General features: G+C 41.8%; 2 protein-coding genes and 2 long non-coding RNA genes across 5 annotated transcripts; 2 read left to right on the top strand and 2 right to left on the bottom strand.

Moving 5' to 3' along the window:
* The first annotated feature begins 161 nt into the window (after positions 1-161).
* On the top strand, positions 162-6,016 carry LOC130520034 (uncharacterized). The gene is made up of 3 exons (XR_008948607.1): positions 162-520; positions 796-891; positions 5,366-6,016. It is a non-coding gene; the product is annotated as an uncharacterized LOC130520034 (long non-coding RNA).
* LOC130520028 (RLA class II histocompatibility antigen, DP beta chain-like) lies at positions 2,291-20,269 on the bottom strand. 2 transcript variants are annotated; one of them, XM_057023584.1, is made up of 6 exons: positions 20,008-20,269; positions 6,018-6,254; positions 5,674-5,934; positions 5,051-5,308; positions 4,213-4,338; positions 2,291-4,094 (listed from the first exon to the last, which is right to left on the bottom strand). In XM_057023584.1, exons 1-6 carry the CDS (start codon positions 20,054-20,056, stop codon positions 3,973-3,975), a joined length of 1,053 nt encoding a protein of 350 aa, XP_056879564.1. In that variant the 5' UTR covers positions 20,057-20,269; the 3' UTR covers positions 2,291-3,972. The 2 variants fall into 2 exon arrangements, with proteins under 2 accessions (XP_056879564.1, XP_056879563.1); XM_057023583.1 differs by lacking the exon at positions 20,008-20,269 and adding an exon at positions 8,082-8,236.
* LOC130520033 (uncharacterized) lies at positions 9,718-11,744 on the top strand. The gene is made up of 2 exons (XR_008948606.1): positions 9,718-10,672; positions 10,759-11,744. It is a non-coding gene; the product is annotated as an uncharacterized LOC130520033 (long non-coding RNA).
* On the bottom strand, positions 15,249-18,251 carry LOC130520029 (uncharacterized). The gene is made up of 4 exons (XM_057023586.1): positions 17,915-18,251; positions 17,484-17,744; positions 16,631-16,739; positions 15,249-16,475 (listed from the first exon to the last, which is right to left on the bottom strand). Exons 1-4 carry the CDS (start codon positions 18,033-18,035, stop codon positions 16,364-16,366), a joined length of 603 nt encoding a protein of 200 aa, XP_056879566.1. The 5' UTR covers positions 18,036-18,251; the 3' UTR covers positions 15,249-16,363.
* Positions 20,270-22,208: the final 1,939 nt, after the last annotated feature.

Consider the following 22,208-nt stretch of genomic DNA (forward strand, 5'->3'; position numbering starts at 1 on the left):
AACTAGACGAGTGTCGCAGGAGTTTTTATTGCGCGTGACAGTCGCAGTTCAAAGAAGAGCTGGACCCCGCATTGTGGGCGGAGCCTTCGTTCAGCACCAGGAAATACCCGTCATCGAGGTGACGTCAGGGTCCAAACACGTGATTCACTGACACCGCCTCGTCAAGATTCGGACAGGTTGAGATTTAAGCACATAAACTCCTGATAACCGCATTTAAAAAATTAACAGTTTGTGTGTAGTTGTAGTAGGTAGTAGGTGTACTGTAGGTGTAATGCACAAAAGCAAAGTTTCATATCCAACAGTAACTTACTATAGCTATGGTGTAGCTTCCATCCAAATGAATCGCTGTTTGTCTATTTGTAAATTACTTTTTGTACAGGTCCGGTGCCCGGTGTGTTCCAGATATTAACCTTTGGGGAACGCTGGACCGAGATGCCTCAGATGCACGAAGGGCTGGGAATGCTATGGCAGATGCGACGGTAGATGGGCAGCGGTGCATGAGCAGCCCACCTCTGGCCAGGTCAGAGGACCCACTCGCCTACTGGCTAAATCACAGACATCGTTACACCAACCTTTTCAAGCGGGCCTAAAGATTTCTATGCATGCCAGCATCTACTGTACCCTGCAGAAGAATATTCTCCAAATGTGGAGAAATTGTGAGCAAAAAAATAAACTGGTTAAATCCCAATACTGTGGAAAAAATAACGTACCTCAATAAAAACGTTGAGTCTACAATTATACAAGAATACCCAAGCTATGGCATATTTTACCAGCATTTTCTTAACAAAAACAAAGCTCACGTGTGCGCCTCCCGGTCACCAATAGCGGCTCCAACCCTGCAGTGCAAGGCTCGCGGGTCGCCAGGAGAGGGCGCTAGAACTGCAACTTCAGGTAAACATTACTTCGAGTAATCATTACAAGTGGTTCGGGAATTCACAAAAGCTTAATTTGCCCATCATTACTTTTTGTCCTGATCGGAACCAGACAAATCTACCGATCTTCATTTTGTTGGTGTTGTTGTTGTTGTTCACTATTTCTTTTGGTTTTAAAGGCAGTTGGCATCTATATTGGAGCTGCCACCTTCTGGTCCTCTATCTAGCGTATCCATCCTTACATCCTTTTTACTAGACCAGTACGTAAGAAATTTATAAAGCTCTTTCCTCACACCTGAACTCTCTACCCAGCTCATCCACATCCACCATTCCCAGTTTCCTCAGTCCATCCATCATCATCTTCCTTTCCTCATTTTATGCCTACATATTAAAAGCACATGTTCTGTTGTCTCCAGTTCATGACACTGCTCACATAGATGGATGCTTCTCCACAATGTATAGCATATTGTCTAAGTTGCTCTGCCTAATTCTTAACCTTGTTATTATAACCTGCTCTTTCCTGCTCTTTTCCCTTCTCCTTGATGCATTGTCCCTCCTTTGTATTGGAAAGAAGATGCCTCCCCTTGACCTCTGTTTCCCCACTCTGTTGCCACTGCTCATTTGCTTTTACCCACACAACACTCTCTTGCCTTCTGACTTTGATCATTAATTTCTCTGTCAACACTGCTCCTCTTCTCTGCTTCCTTTGCCAACCTCTCTGCCCTTTCATTCCTCAAGATCCCCATGTGAGCTGGGGTCCACAGAAACACACACACAAGCCCCTTCCCTGCACATTTCCTCCACTCTCTGATTATATTGATTACTAAATTTTGATGAGCTTTTGATGCTCCTGTTTTGATGCTTGTTAATGCTGATACTGAATCACTACAAGTTACTGCCTTCTGCCTTCTGGATGTGTTCTGATAAACCCACTGAACTGCCACATGAATTGCAACAAATTCAGTAGCAAATACACTAACGTAATCTGATGTTCTTTTGCTATACTCAAAGTTTCTAGAAGGTGCAGACACAGTTGCATCTGTTTGTGTCCTTTGAGCCATCAGTATAGACCTGAAGCTAATCCTTAGATCTGCTGTCCACCTTAGAATAGAACTGGCTTTTAATACCAGAATCTTTCTTCTCATGCTTGTCTTTGATAAACTTACTACCTGCCTGATATGATCCTTCCAGCTCAGCCTCTGGTCAAAGTAGATACCAAGGAAGCGGAAACTCTCAACCCATCGCAAACTGATCAAGTGCATTTTCCCCACTGGTAGCAAATTTCAACGTCTGCACAAAGGCTACAAGAGAAGTTCCAATGGAGTTAAAGTAACTTAGAATCAAGCGTTAGACTGTTGTTCAAAGAACAAACGGTGAAAATGTGCTAATTTGCAACATAGAAACAGATCATAGAGAAATAGATCCACAAAGTCTTTATTTTCGCTTCATAACCTCCCTTTTCATTTACTTCCAGGAGTTTATTACAGCATGTTCTTTGCTATTAAAGACTTGCCAACACATTGCAGCCACAGGTGTTTATCAGGGCGGCTGTTTTACAGCCAGCATAGAGCAGGTTCAGTAATGGGGGGAGAGAACGGTTAAAAAGGCTCATACAGAGAGAATCATTTTGGATACACACAGAGCAGAACGATACCCAGATCTAAAGGGTTATGGTTAGGGTTGATTCCTTCCCTTTGAGCTGATCGAGGTTGGACCCAGTTTTCTTGGCTAGTCTTTAAAATAGTTTGCGTGCCTGTAAAATAACTGTGGGAATATAATTACCTTTATTTAACACACTTCTGTTGTCTCTCGAAGTTCTCGGCTTGTTCTCAACAGGTCAGTGTCGTATCCACAGCGGTGGGGAAGTGAAGGGTGTGTCAAAAAACATGCGCTTTGCCAGCAGATGTTAATGTTCAACCAAGTCTCAAAGTTTAGAATATAAACTTTAAGTGTGAAGGCAGAGGAAACAAAAGGGCGGACCTAAAATCTGAGAAGTTCAAACTGGCAAATATAATCTTACATGGGAATCAATCAGGGAACAAAAACCCAAGAGGGCGATTGTGGCAAAGTTGGGAGATGAAATTAAGTTGTTGCTGAAAACCCTAATCTGGGGAGTTTTGCCCCAGGAATAGTTCTGGAGAACCAGGTGTGTGTTAAAAAAAATGGTCCAATGTTTCAGCTCACCAAAAGGCACGAGACAGTGTTTCAGAATTTTAGGAAAACCTTTTTTATGACCACGTTGCACATTAAACTTCTCAGGGTTACCAAAAATGGCCAGAATAGAGGTGGCAGAGGCTGGTGTAGCAGCGCTTGAGGGGAGGGAAGTGAGAGGAAGTGGTGTTTTCAGTCTACAGGGAGGCAATCACCACGTTGATGGGGGCATGAACACGCTGTGACTGGAAGCAATATTATCAATCCCACTATAGCAATGCTAAAATGCACATCCACAGTGTATCCAACGTGCACACACAGTTCTCTGCTGTACAACACAGTAAAACTGGTGTTTTGAAATGGGGACCTGATTTTGTTTTGAAGTCAACAGACACACAGGCATCATAGGAACAAAAACACACACTTGGAAGGTCTAAAGCACATGATGGGGACTCCAGGGAGACCATTTGAACAATTTGGTTTTCATATAGTGGCTCAGGCTAATTGCCAGCATATTAGTACACTGTGCAAAGCTCACAGGTTAAGTCACTCAAACACACCATCAGACAAACCCCAGTGTCCCCTCCTGGACACTGGGGGTCTTACAGGTCCCCAGTGGAGTGACGGGCTGTGCCTGGGTGCTGCCTATTAAATGGCACAGTCCCCGTCTCTCTGTCTCTCTCAGTGGGACGTCCCGGCTGCTGGCTGTGCTGACAGTCTCCGCTTCTATTCTGTTATTTCCCTGGACATTCCTCCAAGCCATCGTTTGTAGATTGCTGTTTGCTAGTGATTTTGTTAGCACTGAAGCCTCATCTGTTTCACTTTCAACAGTCAGTGAAGGTTAGAGCAGCGTCCAAAATCTGCAGAGGTGCACCTTCAATATGGGGGGTAAAATATTCCGTCTGACAGATGTTATTTCTGTTTGAATCTCTGGTGGATAAAATCCTCTTCAATTAATCTTTGGGTCTTGTAATGGTTTCATTACAGGGGACATTCTTAGGTTTTCTTTCTCAGTTTCTGTCATGCTTCCTGGAATTGTCATTTTCATTCTTCTTTCGAGCTTCTTTTTGTCTGTGGTGAAAGGAAATGGAAGCATAATTAATAGATGCTGTCAAGCCTTCAGAAACTTGTTGATCTGTTCATAACAATAGACTGACATAAATGTTTCAACAAAAGTAGTGAAACGTACGTTTGAGCACCAGTGCTGTTGTGCAGATTAGAAGACAAACACATGAAAATGAAACGGTCAAAATTTTCCAAAATGGCCAATCAACAGTTGCGTAAAGAATTTCTCTTCCATCAAGTGTGTTTCCATCTGAAATGAAAGGGAAAATCCATCATTATTAATTAAAACACAGTAATAATAATTATGACTGTAAACTAATAATGTTGATGCTGACAAATGTAGCTGACACAATTTACACTATTGAAGCAGTTACATTTGTTATTTCACACAGCTCAAGTCCAGTATTTCTCAAATCAGATGTTTCAAAACACCTCAATCATTTGAAACTTGAACACAAAGTTAAATTAGCCTGTATTGTTTTGACTCAATAACCAATAATAATAATAATAATAATAATATAATAATAATAATAATAATAATAATAATAATAATAATTCTGTGCCAAAACCATAGAAAGGTGAGCGCTGAGTTGCTGCAGCGCCCCCTGTTGGCAGAGGGTGATTCTGTACATTCCACTGCCTGTACCAAATTGTAACTCTGTAGTAGCTCTTTTATTATTGGAAACATGTGAAGCACGTTAAATGTTGTTAATTAAATGGGAAGAAAAAAAACTGTGTTGAGACCGAAAAATCTCTAAAATAAGTTTCAACAGCATCGAAACAGCCAGAAAAGACCAGAGAATCACCAGGAACGTTTCAGAGCTTCTTCATGAGGGACTTTTACCAGAGTACCCAACACACCAGAACCCCCCCAGCAACAATAAGATCCCACTGGCCTGTGTGCAGCCTGGATCACGACTCAATAACAATCATGCAGCAGCATGTAAATGTAAAGTTCTCACCCCACATGACAGTGATGTTTCTGTCTTCTGTTTGGACAACACAGCCATAGATGTTGGTGTGGATCAGGGGGACCTCAGCTGTCAGGATGAGGATCACTGATCCATCCCCAGAAGGCAACGGGCCAGTTACAGTGATCCAGTTTGCCTTGGGGGCCCCGTCTTCAGTCAGAGACACTGAACGCACTGATTTAGTACTGGTGACGTGGCACTTCAGCAATGCCTTGGTTCTGTCAACAGGGTTGGCAAACACACGGAGATCTGCAGGAGGATAGAAAAGGTGATGATCAGGGTTGTCTGTTGTCACTCTTTGAACAGGGAACCAGCAGTGATGAGCAGCTCACTCTTCCTCTCAACATAGTTTTAGCTCATAACCAACACCAGGCTCCTTCAGCTACCTTTACCAGACTGAACTGCTTCTGTCCTCATCTGAGCTCCATCAGCAGATTCAACACTGACAGGAGGAAATCACTGAGGTCACCATGACAACGAAACAGGATGTGGCTTCATTTGGCTTTACAAGCTGCTGTTGTTATTTACTCTGTTACCCCACGTGTGTGTGTGTGTGTGTGGTGTGTGTGTGTGTGTGTGTGTGTGTGTGTGTGTGTGTGTGTGTGTGTGTTCACCTGTTCTTTTCTCAACTTCTCTTAATTTGATCTGATGGATCATTTCTAGACAGTGTCTCCTGATGAATTGTCCAAACAAATGGTTCCGAGCCTCACGGCCGTTCCACGAATCTTTAATCATTTCTGCAGAAGGAGACAGGGCTTTCCATTTCTGAGCTCCAGCATCAAACTGAATGAAACCCTCTCCATTCACTGCCCAGTTGTCAAAAGCAGATTCAAGCCTCTCGTCTGACGTGATGCAGCCACGCCGCCGCTGAACATCTACAAGGATTGTTTTATGTAAAATGTTCAGTTCATCTTCAACAAAATAAACACGTTATAAAGCAAATGTGCTGCAAACTTACTCCGTGTGTGATTGATGAATTTAGAAATCGCTTTGAGAGCATCAAAAACATCATAACATGCTGGTCTGCAGGTCCCAGGTAAGTTGTGGGATTCCAGGACGGGTTTGAAGTGTTCTTGTTGTGTCCCACTGTCACAGTGAGAGATCACAACTCCATCAAACTCTGTAACTTGTTCAAAATGGAGCCCAGATCCAGGCTGAACACGTCCTGTAGACAAGAACTCAAGAGAATGGGAACCTGAAACACACAAACAAATGGAGTCAAAACTCTGGACCCTCACAGTGGGATCAGCGGTTCTGATTTTTTTTAAAAGAGATGAATCAACATTCAAAAACATTTAGAAACTAATAAACTTTCTAATTTCACATGATTGATCACTTCAGATTAATCTGTTTATTCTTTACAGGATCGTCAGTGCACAAATGTACAGAAAAGGCAGATTTGAACAGCAAAGAACTTAGAAATATGAGTAAAAACATTCAAAAATAAATTTCCTCTCCTTTATTAAAGCTTCCACAGGACTAAGGACATTAACTCATGAAGATGTTGCTCATGCAAACACATCTTCAGCCAATAGTAAATAGATCAAATGAACTTCACATCAACAATTTTAGTTAATTAAAATAATTCCTTAATACCTTAATGGATTACTATGACCTGGCTGAATGAAAACCTACATGGAGATAAACATTAACATTTCAATTTACGTTCAGATTTGGGTTAATCTTTGGCATTTAGGCTCATAATATTTTTTAATTAATTAATTGTGATGGTAAGCGTTGAACACAGAGCTGCCATTTCCAGAGGAGTCCCTCTGAGCTCTAAATGGCAAAATGCTGAGTGGAGTGGCCTTAATGCAATTCTTTAGGTCTGCTCCAACAGCCATGTCCTCTGAGAGGTCCAGATGTGGAGAGCAGGGTAGGAACGCTTCCAGAAAAATCCACCTGAACAAGTGCATTTTCCACACATTTCCAATTCTGCACAAAGGCTTCAAGAGACGTCCAATGAGTTAAAGTAACTTGGAATCAAGCGTTAGACTGTTGTTCAAAGTACATAAATGGTGAAAATAGAGATAGAAATAGATCCACAAAGACTTTCATTTGACTTTTTAATTTCCCTTTTCATTACATTCGGGAGTTTAAACCAATGTGTCATAAAAGACCCAAATTCAGTCTCTCCCTTGTCTTTACAGATACTGCATCTCTCACCAATGAAGAAAGAGCAGAAAGTGACTTTACTAAAGATATCCAAAAAAATAAGAGACGAAATGCAGCAGGTACAGAAGATTAAAATAGTTACAACCAATAAATAAGGTTATGGCTACTAAGTACTCCCTAAGAATGGGGAAATTTGTTCTTGTTAACATCTGCTTCAGTGCACTGTGTTGTGCTTCAAGAATGAACCTTTTCATGTGTTTTTCTTTTTCATGTGTTTTTCTTTTTCATGTTTGTTTTTAATTGTGTTTTTCTTCTTGTTTGCACTTGTGTGATTTTTATTCAATTACATACACTTCTTTGGTCAATGACATATGGATACAGTTGGTTAAAGTTTGTCTGTTAAAAGTATTGATGGGGACTGTTGTTATCTTTTTAAAAATGTGGTCGAGAGCATTCAAGTTAACGCCTGAATGGTGGCCAGCCCAACAGTACTCATTCTTTACTGACCATCAAACAGCAAAACTAATTTTGTATTATCACATAAAACAGCATTCAGTTTTCACCCCTTTTTGCAGTTAGGTTTGTTGTCTGATTGTACCTCTGCTAAGGGGTTGTATATCACACTAATCATATTCTTTATCAATTTATTTATTGCTATGCGCACGTTTCTGAATCAAATAAAGAATTGAAAAAAAGTCAGCCTGTTCATAAAATAACTGCAAAAATTTTAAAAATATATGTAATTACATTGTTTTTAAGTGGTTCTATTGTGCTTTCTCTTTCGGTTCTATCCCATTCTCTTTCACCTTTGTGCCTCGGAGAAAAACTTTGAGCTGTGATAAGTTGGAGGTTGGGCTGTTCGAACTTAGTTTAAGTCTATTTCATTACTTGAGAAAATATTACCTACCACATTTGGCTGCTGACAGGTAGATCCACAGAACCAAAAGACACTGGTTCTTCACCTTCCTGTGGCTCAAACTCCCCGAGAATGGAGGCATTTGTATTTCTCAATAGCCGCAAAAAGATTTGTCACGGAACTTCTCAGCATGTTCTTAGCAAATGAGTTTTGCAGAAGTGGTGGTGTCCAGACAAGACAACCAGAGAGTAGCTGATGTGGAACTTCCATTATGTTGAACTTTGCAAGTCAACAAACTGTGTTCTTTTTTTCGTTCTTCCGCATTTGTTAAACTGATACTTTGAAAAACAAACCCTTCCAAAAACATATACTACTATCTAGATATTAAAAAAGGGAATAAAATATTGTACCGTGTTGGGAGGGTCAGTGTGGGAATTTCCCAGCATGCTTTGTAGCAGTGTGTCTGTGGGTTCAGGTTTGTGTTAACCCTGTTTTTTGTTCGTTGTAAATGTTATGTTTTGCAACTTTCAATGTTAGTGTTTTATGTATCGAGTTCTGGTTGTTGATGTGTTTAATTACTGTTTTAATTATTGTTTGCATCTGGACACCATAAACGAGGTTATGTGTGATTGAAGACTTCCCTTTGTTTGTGTGGTAATGACTCCGTTTCCTTCCTGCGCAGCGGTCTTTAATGAAGTGGCTCTTTCTGCGGTTGACAGGATGATTTAATGCAGAAGTCTGATTTCTTCAGCTCACCACAACTAGTGATGTTCCCTCTGACACGGGACTTAGAACCACGCCCCAAAACTCGATCGAGTATTTTCCTGGAGCCCTTCTCCGCGTTTCGCTTCAAATCACGTGACTGATGACGTTTGAACCTCTTCACTGCTTCATTCTGACTGAATCAGCTGACTGGTTCGGTTCAATGGGCGGGACTTTCAGCGCAAAACGTTGCCTATCTGGTCAATACCTTTTTGGATTGATTTGATTAGCGTTCGTATTGCTTTCGGTTTGCTTCTTTTTGCTTTGCTATGGAACCAACCAGGAAGAGATCTCAAGTCTGGGACCACTTTGAAATGGTGCCCGCCCGAACAAGGTAAGTGTTACAAACGTATTTTTCAACTCTTATTCACACAGTAACAAATAATAAACCACACACACATCTCATTTTTAATTTGCAGGTGAAGTGTTTGCTTTGTTCCCGACATATAATAATAACACGTCATCAATGATGAGGTATTACCGAGGCAAACATGAGAATGAAGCTGGTGCTGCTGTGATGACGTTTCCACCAGGTGAGTGGGTGCTGTTCCAGGCAATATTAAGAGTAACTTTTAAACTTTACTGCGCAGGTTTGGGTGTATAGAATTAGTTAATTAACTAAATTAATCTTGTTCTGCTAACTTCCATATTTTATGTAGCAGGAAGCAGGAGCTTGAAGCTCTAGTGGATTTCATAGTGAAAGATTCCCAGCCTCTCACTGTGGTGTCTGATCCGGGCTTCCGTGCTCTGGTGGCTAAACTGGATCCCACATGCACCCTTCCATCAAGGCAGACAGTTAAAGCCATGGTGGAGAGGAGGGATGTGGAGAAAAGGAGAAGGCCAAGGCAGCCCTGCAGAATGTTGACAGTGTCAGCTTGACCGCAGATATGTGGACCTCCATCAACATGGATGCGTATCTCTCGCTGTCACCTGTCATGCTATTCATGCAGGTGAACTCTCCACCACCCTGGTGGGAGTTCGGCCTTTTCCTATCAGTCACACAGCAGAGAACATCGCTGGAACTGCTCGAGAGCTTTTAAGGGAATGGGCTCTTGAAGAGAAGGTGAAGTGCTTGGTGACTGATGCTGCAGCAACTATTCTGCGGGTGCAGCAAATATTCTGCGGGTGCAGCAAATATTCTGCGGGTGCAGCACGCCGTCTGCCTGGCTCACGCACTAAACTTAACTGTCAAAAAGGCCATGGATGCTACTCCTGGGCTAGATAATATAAGATCAAAAACGAGGCGGATGATCACCTATTTTAAATCCAGCACCACCGCTAAAGAGAAGCTGCAGCAGATCCAGGTGCAAATGGGCCGTCCTGTCACAAAACTAATAATTGAAGTAGACACAAGATGGAATAGCACCTATGAGATGCTGCAGCGTCTTTATGAGCAGAGGGATGCAGCTGCAGCTGCTCTGACCACTCTGCCCACAGATTTGGACCTATTGACTGCAAATGACTTTGAGTGTGCATCTGAGTGTAGGAAGATACCGTCACCTTTTCATGCTGCCACCGTAGAGCTCTCACATGAAAAGAGGGTGTCGGGATCAAAAATAACACCCCTGATAAAAATGCTGAAGCATGCTTTGAGTGAGCTGATGGCACAGAACTCAAACAAAATGGCAAAAGACCTTGGCATAAACCTCAATAGAATTATGAATGAAACTCAGTGGGATAGAAACCACAAGCATCTTCTCTTTATCATCATTACTTGACCCAAGATTTAAAACACTCGGATTCCAAAGCCCTTCAAATGCCGAGTCAGCTGTGCACCGGTTAAAGTCGGAGTGTGCGGCATTGTTGCGTAATGCACCCCACCCAAGAGGACCCGCCATCCACTTCAACAGCACAGCCAGAACCAGCTGCTTCTTCCCAAGGTACAAAAATGATAGAATTTGGATCAATAGATTTATTTGCATTGATTCATGTACAGACTAAACTTTATGTAATGTTTTATTTTGAGTCATTGATCCGTGGAAGCTGTTGGACAGGGATGCTGAAGAAGCAAGAGCGTCCAGGAATGCCACCGCTGATGCCATAGTGGAGGTGCAGCGTTATCTGTCAGCCCCTCCACTTGAACGATCACAGGACCCTCTGGTGTACTGGACGACAAACAAAGCCCGATACCCAAACCTGTACCACCTGGCAAACCAGTACCTCGCAACACCAGCATCCTCTGTGCCCTGCGAGAGGGTGTTTTCTAAAGCCGGGGAAATGGTTTCAAAAAAGAGAAACCGCCTCAAACCCTCGACTGTGGAGAAACTGTTGTTTTTTTAAATAAAAATGCATAAGCACACCAGTTCACCCAAGCACCTTAGGCCCATACCCCCATCTGTTCCTAAAATATATAGAAAAATAATATTAATAATACAACATCAAAAGTGCACAAACAGCAAAACTCAAAGTGCACGCTTGCTGGGTCATCAACCTTTTACATGGCTGCAGTACCACCAATGCGCCAGCAGATAACGCCCGCGTTCGAAATGATTGAAGCTTCGAGTAATGAACCAATTTTCAACACAATGGTCCAAAAGGGTTCAAAGCCTCATGAAGCCTCATTTGGACATCACTAGTTGTGGTGCTTTGTGGAGTGTTGCCCGAGTGTTGCGTTGTTGGTGGGCTTCGTTGCTTTGCTTGGCCTGTCTTCCCTGCACATTTCAGGTCTTCACGCCGCCTGCTGGACCTGAGAAGTGCAGAACCGGTCTCCTGAGGTCTCTGCAGTCCAGGGGGACTGCTTCTGTTTGAGGTAGTGGTGGGCAAGTGAAGCCTCATGAAGCACTGAGGCTTTCCTACTAACAATTGTGTCGAAAAACATTCAAAGCTTCGAGACTTCAGTGATGGTGACATCTGGTGGACAACTGAAGCCATAGCAACCTCCATAGAGCACGACTGGAGCACTGGCACTGTTTCAATCCCATGACGCCAATAAAAGTTCATCGTGTGGTCATCCAGGTGTTTTGTTCATTCATACCAAATAATGATTATAGTCATTACAATAAAATATGCAGACGCTCTCCTCCTTACTCTAATACACATTCAAGACTAACCCAAAGAATAAATGAAAATTATATTAAGGGTTCAGTGTTGGTTAAGGGTTTATTGAACACTTTGAGATTTATTTAAAAACTATACTCAAAGTCCGTGACAGGATTAGAGATCGTTCCTACTTTGCAAATGATCATGGTGTTTGAATTCAGAAACATTGTTTTTGTGTGTGTGTGAAGTGTTTTTAAGGAAAACCTTTAAAGATAATAGTTTGTCATTTGGGGACTTGTATGTTTGATTTGGAATAATTATTCACAGAAGCAGACAAGTTATTTCCTCTTCACAGGTTGTTATTGAGAAATATCATTTTTCCTGCTGTTGCAGGCTTCAGTCTGCTCCTCTTCTGGCTGACCAGCTCCCCAGCTTTGGAAAATATCCTTTCACAGGGAACAGATGATGCTGGGATGCACAGATACTTGCATGCAAGTTTCCACAGCGTAGGATATAAAGGCTTTCGTGCCACCCAGTACTTCAAGGGATCTTGTCAGAATTTGTTCTTTCAAATATTATGATGACAGTAAGACAATGAATGACTGAATCAAAAAACTGATGTTTCAACAGTAATCAACATGCATACCTCTGGATCTCCACTGCAGCGCTGGCCGATGTGCTAATGAGACTCTACATACAGTGGGACCTCTACTTACAAATTTAATTCGTTCCAGAAGTTGCTTCGTAACCTGAAAATTACGTAAGTAGTGACGCGTTTTCCATGTAAATGCCCTAATCCGTTCCAAGCCCCCAAAAATTCGGACATAATTTTTTTTATAAATCATAAAAATGCATCAAAACATGTAACAAATACATGTTACAATTAGATTACCGCTCAATAAATGTAGGAATTCAGTGCAAGGCTTCTCCAGGAACAAAATGAACTTTATTACAGGCTAATCTTAGATTAGCCGTCGTTACTCGCGCACACCGTCAACACATGTGGTGACACCGCCATCTAATGGACAAACATTCGAACACCCACAATAAATCCCAAAAACGACGAAGAAGACGGTGGGATACACACAAACTGGTTCATATTGACGTCCCTCCTGGCCAATGGGATGACAGGAAGATGCTAGGCGATAGCCAATGGGAGAGCAGCTACAAGCATGTCTGCGCTCGCTAAACTCCGCGGTAGCGTATTTTTGACCTTCGTATCCTGAAATTTCCTTCATAACAAGAGGAAATATTTTCCCGTTGAGACGCTTCATAACCTGAAAGATTTGCATGCAGCTACGTTCGTTCGTAAGTAGAGATCCCACTGTAGTTGTCCATTAAAGCCCACAAGTTGTAATTTTGTTCGCTAGCACTGGCAGATGTTGTTGCAGTCTCCAGTGGCACATCTTCTGCCGGCCCACCAATAAGACTGGCACACTCTCGTGTCAGCCTTTCTACAGCAGCCTGAGCATTGCTTTGATTAGTAAAGCCTCTTTAAATCGTGGATCCAAGATGGTTGCCACAGACAGGGAGTTCACCTTTTCCAAGCCACTGAATTTTTCATTCAAATTATTTCTCAAATGGTTGGCAAGCGTGGCACCAATACAAGGAGCCATTTGGGCACTCAGCAGAAATGGCATGTCTCAGCATTTTGGCTAAAGGAATTGCCTTTGACCCTGACACTCTCCTTTCCTCAGAAAGCTCAACAGTTGCCTGATAGAATGGCCTTAAGACTGTCAGGCAATGGTTGATTGCTGCATAGTCATCAGCAGTGAAAGGCACTATGCCAGTGCTAAGTGATGCCAGGGCTGCCCCTAAAGGTTCTCTCTGCTCATAAAGCCTATGGAGCACGGCATAAGTGCTGTTCCATCTGGTTTCGACCTCTTGGACAAGCTTTTTTTGGGGCATGTCCATATTAGCTGGAATAGAACACAACTTTTCCTTTGCTTTGGAACTGGACTTGAAGTGTGCCACCATTCTGCGGGCCCTACTGCGCATGTTCTCCAGCTCAGACGTCTGACAGAGTCATTTTTTGACAATGAGATTCAGCATGTGGGCAAAGCAATAAATATGTCTAACGTTTAACTGAGTTACACTTGCCACCATATTGTGAGCCCCACCAGTAACCATCCCACAGCCCTTTTTAGTGATTCCCCACTCTGTCATCAAATTTGCAATTGCATGTGAAATATTAGCTGCTGTGTGGGCCAATACTGCACACCTAAAAGCACAGTAGCCAGATCTAGACTGGCAAGTGACACCAAGGTACGCATCCATGTTGACTGATGTCCACATGTCAGCACTCAAACTAACAGCTGAAGTCTGCTTAATTTCTGCCAAGGCCTTCTCTTTGGCTACAGTGTACCTTGCTTCCACCATTGCCTTTACAGTTTTGCGGCTTGGAATGGAGAATGATGGGTCCAGGATTTTAATGAAATTTTGGAACCCTTCATCCTCAATGATAGAAAAAGGCTGACCATCTTTAACTATCATGTCCACCAAGGCCTCATCCAGCTTCTGTTTTCTGGACACTGTGGGAGAATGGTTGCTATGTGAATACGATACACAACATCTACAATGAATAGACACACACATACATATATACAGTATATACACATATATATTTAGCTTCCTGTCAGGATTTCCAGTGTTGACAGGGTCGTGATTGTCGTCATGCCGAGCACGCAAGTGTCTCAGCATAGATGATGTGTTGTTGCTGTGAGACAACTCTTGTGTGCATTGCAAGCACCGCACCTACAAGCAATTGTAATTTTGAGACCCATTTACAAATTAAAAATACAATTCAATCATGGAAACATAAAATGTATGCTATGAACTGCATTATACCTTATTAGGTGCTATGAGATCAAAATGATCCCAAACTTTAGAACATCGCTTATTGGTGGTACTCGCCATGAAACTTGCCAAAATACTCTCACTCTCACTCTCCAAATCTCTATCTCCTCACAACCCAACGATTCTGAAGCATAATAATGCATCTTATATAGCTGGTAGCCATCAAATCACTCAAATCTGTCGCACATGTCCAGCTATCATCGCATCAGAATGCATTGAAACTCCATGAGCCCCTGACACACACTGAAACACTGAGCCAATGAAAGGCTTCGAAACATTTTGAAGCAATGAAGCGCGAAGCGAAACAGCGATGACAGTCGAAGCTTCAAACGTCATCGGTCACGTGACACTGGTGTTTTGATACAAGCTCCCACAGTGTTTCGAATCTCTCCGCTTCAGGAAGAGTGACACAAGCTCCGAAGCCTCGGTATCATTTGCCCATCACTCGTTTGAGGACTCGAACTGCTTCTGCTTCTGTCTTCTTTGAGTGTTCCCCTGTCAATAAAACTCATTTGGACATTTTACCACTGTGTTCTGGCCTGCTCTCAGGTCCTGTTAAAACCCAAAATCTAACAATTGTTCCTTGATGAAGTGTCCCAACAAATGGTTCTGAGCCTCACGGTTGTTCCACAAATCTTTAATCATTTCTGCAGGCGACAGATGACAGAACAGTGTCCCTGAACCTGTTCAGCCAGTGTTCTGGCCTAAACCTTCTACATTCAGAGGTTTCTGTGTGGATTCTCTTTGTATGAAAAGTACTGGTGTTTCAGCAGGACATTACCGGTACTTTAATGACCAGAAAAAGGCTAAAATATGAGACCAAATATGTAACTAAACCTGGCCAAATTAAAGTTTTTTGTTTATTTTCAAAATGGGTAAAACACAAATGAACTAAAAGAGTCAGTGGTCATTTCATGAAACATCCTGGGAGAACTTCCAAACTGCACTGATAAAGCTGCGATCCCAGGGGATTGGAACCCACAACCTTGTTGCTGTGATGAGACAATGTTAACCACCTCATCTAATCAGACATTCCCTCATGTAAATGAAAATGAACATTATCACACAGGCTCTTAACAAAAATAAAATTCATTTATATCAGGAAGTAAAAACATACAATATTTACAAACATTTAAGAGTTTCAATTTTTTTGTTTTCCATTATTAATTTTTCACATGTCAAGTTCTGCAAATTATTTTCCCAAACACTGTTAAACAATTTATCATTTTAAATAGAATATAAGTGAAGAACAACTTCAGAGTCTTTCAGAAACAGAAATAAAGTCATCATACATTCAACAACATAAGATTTTTATAATGCCCAGTCGTTAACCAGTGTTTTACATAAAATAAATAATGCCGCAAACAAAATAAAGGAGATGAATGAGTAAATAACACAAAAATAAATGAAACCAGACATAAAGTGACAGCATTACGAGGTGTTTAACGGCAGTTTTGAAAGATGAGTGTTAAGCTCTGATTTAAGAAGTTCAAGATCATTAATACTGAATTTAGGGTCAAAGTGCTAAAGCTTTCCATAGTTTGACTTCTTGGCTTCTTAAAAAAGATGACAGTCAGTGAAGGTTAGACCCGTGTCAGCAGCATTAGTCCCAAAGCTCTGCTACTGGATGACAACACAGTCCAAATATTACAGCACATGTGACTTTGGATCCTCTGTTCAGGTCTACACGTTTCTATAGATGTGCACTTTCAGCATGAAGAGTAAAACATCCTGGATCATTGATGTCGTCTCTGCTCAAGTCCTCCATGGATAAAATCCATCTTCCCCCAGTTATTCTTCAATGGACTCGCGAGAAAAGTTTCCTCACCACTTTTTCCTCTCTTGTGACTATGAAGAAATAAAATGAAGGAACAATTAATAGATGCTGACAGGTGTATTTCACAAGAAACATCATTAACATTCTATTAATGCAGGGCCACAATAGTAAAATATCAGCTCACAGACTGACTTGAAAGTTACAATCAAAGAAGTGAGACTTACACAAAAGAGTCATTACGGAGATTAAACAACAAACTGTAAAGATGATGCCGATAATTCTCCAAAACGTCATCTGGATGTAAAGGATGTATCGTCCATCAAGTGTGTTTCCATCTGCTCATAAAAGAGTATAAACAACAAAAACCTGATTATTGTAATCACCAAACTGGCCATACTTTACTCTATGCAGCATGTTGTCGTGTTATTGTAATAAACTTATTTTTAATATTTTGAAAGCTGTGCTCCGAATAACAGAAAGTGTAACTGACTCTATTTAGAGTATTTCAACTGTTACATTTATTAACTGTCTGGACCAACGTGACATGCCGACAGTTGTCTGAGGCCTGGACACAGACTGAAGCTCAACGTTGCGCACTGATAATTCTGTGCCAAGACGATAGAAAGGTGGGTGCTGAGCTGCTGCAGCGCCCCCTGCTGGCAGAGGGTGATTCTGTACATTCCACTGCCTGTACCAAACGTAACTCTGTAGTAGCTCGTTTCTTTCTGGAAACATGTGAAGCACGTTGAATGTTGTTAATTAAATGGGCCAAAAAAAAAAAAAACTTCTCAAAAAAGTCTCAAATAAGTTTCAACAGCATCGAAACAGCCGTTTCTGACAGAGTTAATGACCAACACTGCTGTAATCTCAGCCAGAAAAGATCCAAAGGTCTGCTTTCAGACGGAGGAAGACCAGAGAATCACCAGGAACGTTTCAGAGCTTCTTCATGAGGGACTTTTACCAGAGTACCCAACACACCAGAACCCCCCCAGCAACAATAAGATCCCACTGGCCTGTGTGCAGCCTGGATCACGACTCAATAACAATCATGCAGCAGTATGTAAATGTAAAGTTCTCACCCCACATGACAGTGATGTTTCTGTCTTCTGTTTGGACAACACAGCCATAGATGTTGGTGTGGATCAGGGGGACCTCAGCTGTCAGGATGAGGATCACTGATCCATCCCCAGAAGGCAACGGGCCAGTTACAGTGATCCAGTTTGCCTTGGGGGCCCCGTCTTCAGTCAGAGACACTGAACGCACTGATTTGTCAGTACTGGTGACGTGGCACTTCAGCAATGCCTTGGTTCTGTCAACAGGGTTGGCAAACACACGGAGATCTGCAGGAGAAAAAGGTGATGATCAGGGTGGGACCAGCCAGGGGAAGAAAAGATACTTTTGTATGTGTTCAGGTTAATTCCTGAATTATGTCCAATTTAATGAAGTGATTCAAAGCTGTGATTTTATTATATTTTGCGTTATATTTTTTTGGACCAGAGAGTGTGTTCACCTGTTCTTTTTTCCGCTTCTCTTAATTTGATCTGATGGATCATTTCTGGACATTCTTCATTGATGAAGTGTCCAAAGAAATCGTTCTGAGCCTCACGGTTGTTCCACGAATCTTTAATCATTTCTGCAGAAGGAGACAGGGCTTTCCATTTCTGAGCTCCAGCATCAAACTGAATGAAACCCTCTCCATTCACTGCCCAGTTGTCAAAAGCAGATTCAAGCCTCTCGTCTGATGTGATGCAGCCACGCCGCCGCTGAACATCTACAAGGATTATTTTATGTAAAATGTTCAGTTCATCTTCAACAAATTAAACACGTTATAAAGCAAATGTGCTACAAACTTACTCCGTGTGTGATTGATGAATTTAGAAATCTCTTTGAGAGCATCAAAAACATCATAACATGCTGGTCTGCAGGTCCCAGGTAAGTTGTGGGATTCCAGGACGGGTTTGAAGTGTTCTTGTTGTGTCCCACTGTCACAGTGAGAGATCACAACTCCATCATCAAACTCTGTAACTTGTTCAAAAGGGGCCCAGATCCAGGCTGAACACGTCCTGTAGACAAGAACTCAAGAGAATGGGAACCTGAAACACACAAACAAATGGAGTCAAAACTCTGGACCCTCACAGTGGGATCAGCGGTTCTGACAAAATAATCATGTTATAAATTGATCCCAATCTCAGGTCTTGTCAAATTAATATTGAAAGATGTAGACAGTTTAATATTATGGTTAATTATTTTAAACCTTAAGCTGTGAGTCGTATCTGCTCAATTGGTGGACGGTATCAAAAAAGCTAAAATATCTCTTTGATCATCATCATTGATCCTCTCTGAGCCAGACCACCACATGTCAGGATAAAAACCCACATCTCATCTCCTCTCATCCTGATCACCAGAACTCCTCAGGGCTGCTTCCTCGTTCCCCTACTATAATCCCTCTTCACAAACACTCAACTGGACAAAACACCACTAAAAACAAACAACCAGAATGAAAAACAGCCTCTTTCCACAAGCTGTGAAGGAAACATGGAGCAGCAGGATGAGAAACAGGTCAAAAGACCCAACAATAACCCAAAATATCATAATAGATTCCTCATAAACTGAATATAAACAAGGTTTACTACAGTACCTGAACAGGCACCAATAAGAAAAGAGGTTTAATCTCCACTCTCTTCGTACTCTGTGTGCAGGCATCAAAATCAAAGCAAATCCTCAGATAAAAAATACATCTGTTTGGACAGTTAACTGGGAGATCATTCTTGGTAGTTTGAGACAGTTTGAGACCAACAACCACATGAGGACAACAAAATGAGCTGACTAACACCCAAAAATATTGCAAGAATTAAAGGATTCCTGACTAAACAATATCTTGACAAGCTTGTTCATGCATCATTTTTGAATGTAAATTTTCATGTTGAATTACTGTATTTCTTGACAAATAAATGTTGATAAAGACAACAATTTCAGTGAAATGGTGGAAATAGGTTTAAATCAGTGTTTAGACAGATGCCTTATCAACAAGTGACAACTATTTCATGCATAAGCCTGTGATATTAAAATTATTAAATAAGTATTAAATATTAAAACACACACACACACACACACACACACACACACACACACACACACACACACACACACACACACACAGGGCAGAGGTACTTTAGCAAAGGTTTTATCAACCGGAAGTCTCAGTGTGCACTACTGCTGCGCCTCCTGTATGAGTCACGGCTCAGTCAGGAACGCAACGCACGCTTGAGAAATCAGCAAGCGATGACAGTGTCACCTACCAGTTGAGGTGTTCAATCAATCACGTCATTTTGATTATTATCTATTCATGCAAGAGTTTGGGGAGAGTTGTTTTAATCATAATCATTGAGTGTTCTTTGATTAGCATGTTGCTCTAAAAGGTGTTGGATGCCTAAAGGAGTCATGTGAGATTGTGAGTCTTTGGGGGCATCTGAGAGGAACAAGACCAAATGTGGAAGAAGAGCATCTACACAGAGAGCTGATTGATTGTTTGTCTATTTCTACCTGAGAAAAGCGCAACACAGCGCTCAGAACGTGTGTGTAAAGAAAGTTTCTTCAACTTACCGCATTCTGCTGCTGGGAGCAGGATCCAAAACAGAAGACAAATGTTCATCTTCTAAATGAAGGTCGCTAAACACTTGTTGTCCTCATCTGAAACAGTCTGGAAGCACCGTGACGAGGGTTCTTTGTGATAAAGACCGATTCTCTTAAAAGCGCGTCTAAAACTAGACAAGTGTCGCTGGGGTTTTAAACGCAGTTCAATAACAGAGCTGGATCCCGCCCCTCGGAGTGTTGCGGGTTTTGAATAAGGGTTCTGCCATGTAGAGGCGTCGTCGTTCAGCACCAGGAAATCCCCCCCAGAGAGGTGACGTCTGGGTCCAAACACGTGATTCACTGACGCCCCTTCGGACAGTTTGGAATTTTAGCACAAAACTCCTGATAACCGGATTTAAAATGATCAATTTCTAGCAACATCATTTGTGTCTTGGTCTCGTGGGACCTGCTCTTTCTTCTTGTATTCTTGACAGACAGCGATGGTGTTTTATTGCTATTTTAGCAACAAAACTGTTTTGGACTCATTTTAACACTACAAAACAGAGGTGAAAACTTTCAAAAATGTCCAGTCAACACTTGCATGGAGGATGTGTCTTCCACCAAGTGTTTTTCCATCGGCATTGAAACAAACAAAATAACAAAAATTGAATAAAATAACAATAAAACCAAAACAATGAAACAATGTATATGGGTCTACTTTACTTTACATGGAAAGTATTGTAATATTTATAATTGTAATAATCATATTTCATATATTATAGACGTGTTACTATAAACAACATATGGATGATGGGAACTGTAGGTGACACTGTGTAATACTCCAGACTATCATGCATAGAGGCACAGTGGAGCACTACAAGAGGGGTGATCTAAAAGAGCTCTGCAGTTTGGATTTCATGTTCTCTGTCTCTAAAGCAAATTTTGTTGTAAGATTGACTTCATTTGGCTTTACAAGCTGCTGTTGTTATTCTCTCTCTCTCCGTTACCCCCGTGTGTGCGTGTGTGTGTGTGTGTGTGTGTGTGTGTGTGTGTGTGTGTGTGTGTGTGTGTGTGTGTGTGTGTGTTCACCTGTTCTTTTCTCAACTTCTCTTAATTTGATCTGACGGATCATTTCTGGACACAGTTGTTGGGGTCCAGGGTTGTGCCTGGTCTTCCCTCCAGGGGGCGTGAGGAGCTCAATTGGCGCTGCAGGCAGGCGCACGTGTGGGCAATTAACATCTGGCCACCTACTTAAGGAGGGAGCGCCTGCCCATCAGGGCCAGAGGGTTGTGGTGCTTTGTGGAGTGTTGCCCGAGTGTTGCTTTGCTTGGCCTGTCTTCCCTGTACATTTCAGGTCCTCACGCCGCCTGCTGGACCTGAGAAGTGCAGAACCGGTCTCCCGAGGTCTCTGCAGTCCAGGGGGACTTGTTCTGTTTGAGGTAGTGGTGGGCAAGTGAAGCCTCATGAAGCCCTGAGGCTTTCCTACTAACAAGTGTGTCTAAAACATTCAAAGCTTCGAGACTTCAGTGATGGTGACATCTGGTGGACAACTGAAGCCATAGCAACCTCCATAGAGCACGACTGGAGCACTGGCACTGTTTCAATCCCATGACACCAATAAAAGCTCATTGTGTGGTCATCCAGGTGTTTTGTTCATTCATACCAAATAATGATTATAGTCATTACAATAAAATAGGCAGACGCTCTCCTCCTTACTCTAATACACATTCAAGACTAACCCAAAGAATAAATGCAAATTATATTAAGGGTTCAGTGTTGGTTAAGGGTTTATTGAACACTTTGAGATTTATTTAAAAACTATACTCAGAGTCCCTAACAGGATGAGAGATCCTTCCTACTTTGCAAATGATCATGGTGTTGGAATTCAGAAACATTGTTTTTGTGTGTGTGAAGTGTTTTTAAGGAAAACCTTTAAAGATAATAGTTTGTCATTTGGGGACTTGTATGTTTGATTTGGAATAATTATTCACAGAAGCAGACAAGTTATTCCTCTTCACAGGTTGTTATTGAGAAATATCATTTTTCCTGCTGTTGCAGGCTTCAGTCTGCTCCTCTTCTGGCTGACCAGCTCCCCAGCTTTGGAAAATATCCTTTCACAGGGAACAGACGATGCTGGGATGCACAGATACTTGCATGCAAGTTTCCACAGCGTAGGATATAAAGGCTTTCGTGCCACCCAGTACTTCAAGGATCTTGTCAGAATTTGTTCT

Source organism: Takifugu flavidus, unplaced genomic scaffold (genome assembly GCF_003711565.1).
Source record: "Takifugu flavidus isolate HTHZ2018 unplaced genomic scaffold, ASM371156v2 ctg268, whole genome shotgun sequence".
NCBI classification, from domain to species: domain Eukaryota; kingdom Metazoa; phylum Chordata; class Actinopteri; order Tetraodontiformes; family Tetraodontidae; genus Takifugu; species Takifugu flavidus.

Bases quoted from the DNA above. Each gene is read 5' to 3' on its own strand.
- LOC130520029 (XM_057023586.1), bottom strand. From the start codon at position 18,035: ATGATTAAAGATTCGTGGAACAACCGTGAGGCTCAGAACGATTTCTTT. The intron at 16,740-17,483 runs GTGAGAACTTTA...TTTTATGAGCAG, and splicing joins AAACATCACTGTCATGTGGG to ATGGAAACACACTTGATGGA. The intron at 16,476-16,630 runs GTGTAAGTCTCA...ATTTCTTCATAG, and splicing joins ATCTCCGTAATGACTCTTTT to TCACAAGAGAGGAAAAAGTG.
- LOC130520028 (XM_057023583.1), bottom strand. From the start codon at position 8,172: ATGCCTCCATTCTCGGGGAGTTTGAGCCACAGGAAGGTGAAGAACCAG. The intron at 5,309-5,673 runs GTGAACACACAC...ATCCTCCTGCAG, and splicing joins AGAAGTTGAGAAAAGAACAG to ATCTCCGTGTGTTTGCCAAC. The intron at 4,339-5,050 runs GTGAGAACTTTA...CTTTCATTTCAG, and splicing joins AAACATCACTGTCATGTGGG to ATGGAAACACACTTGATGGA.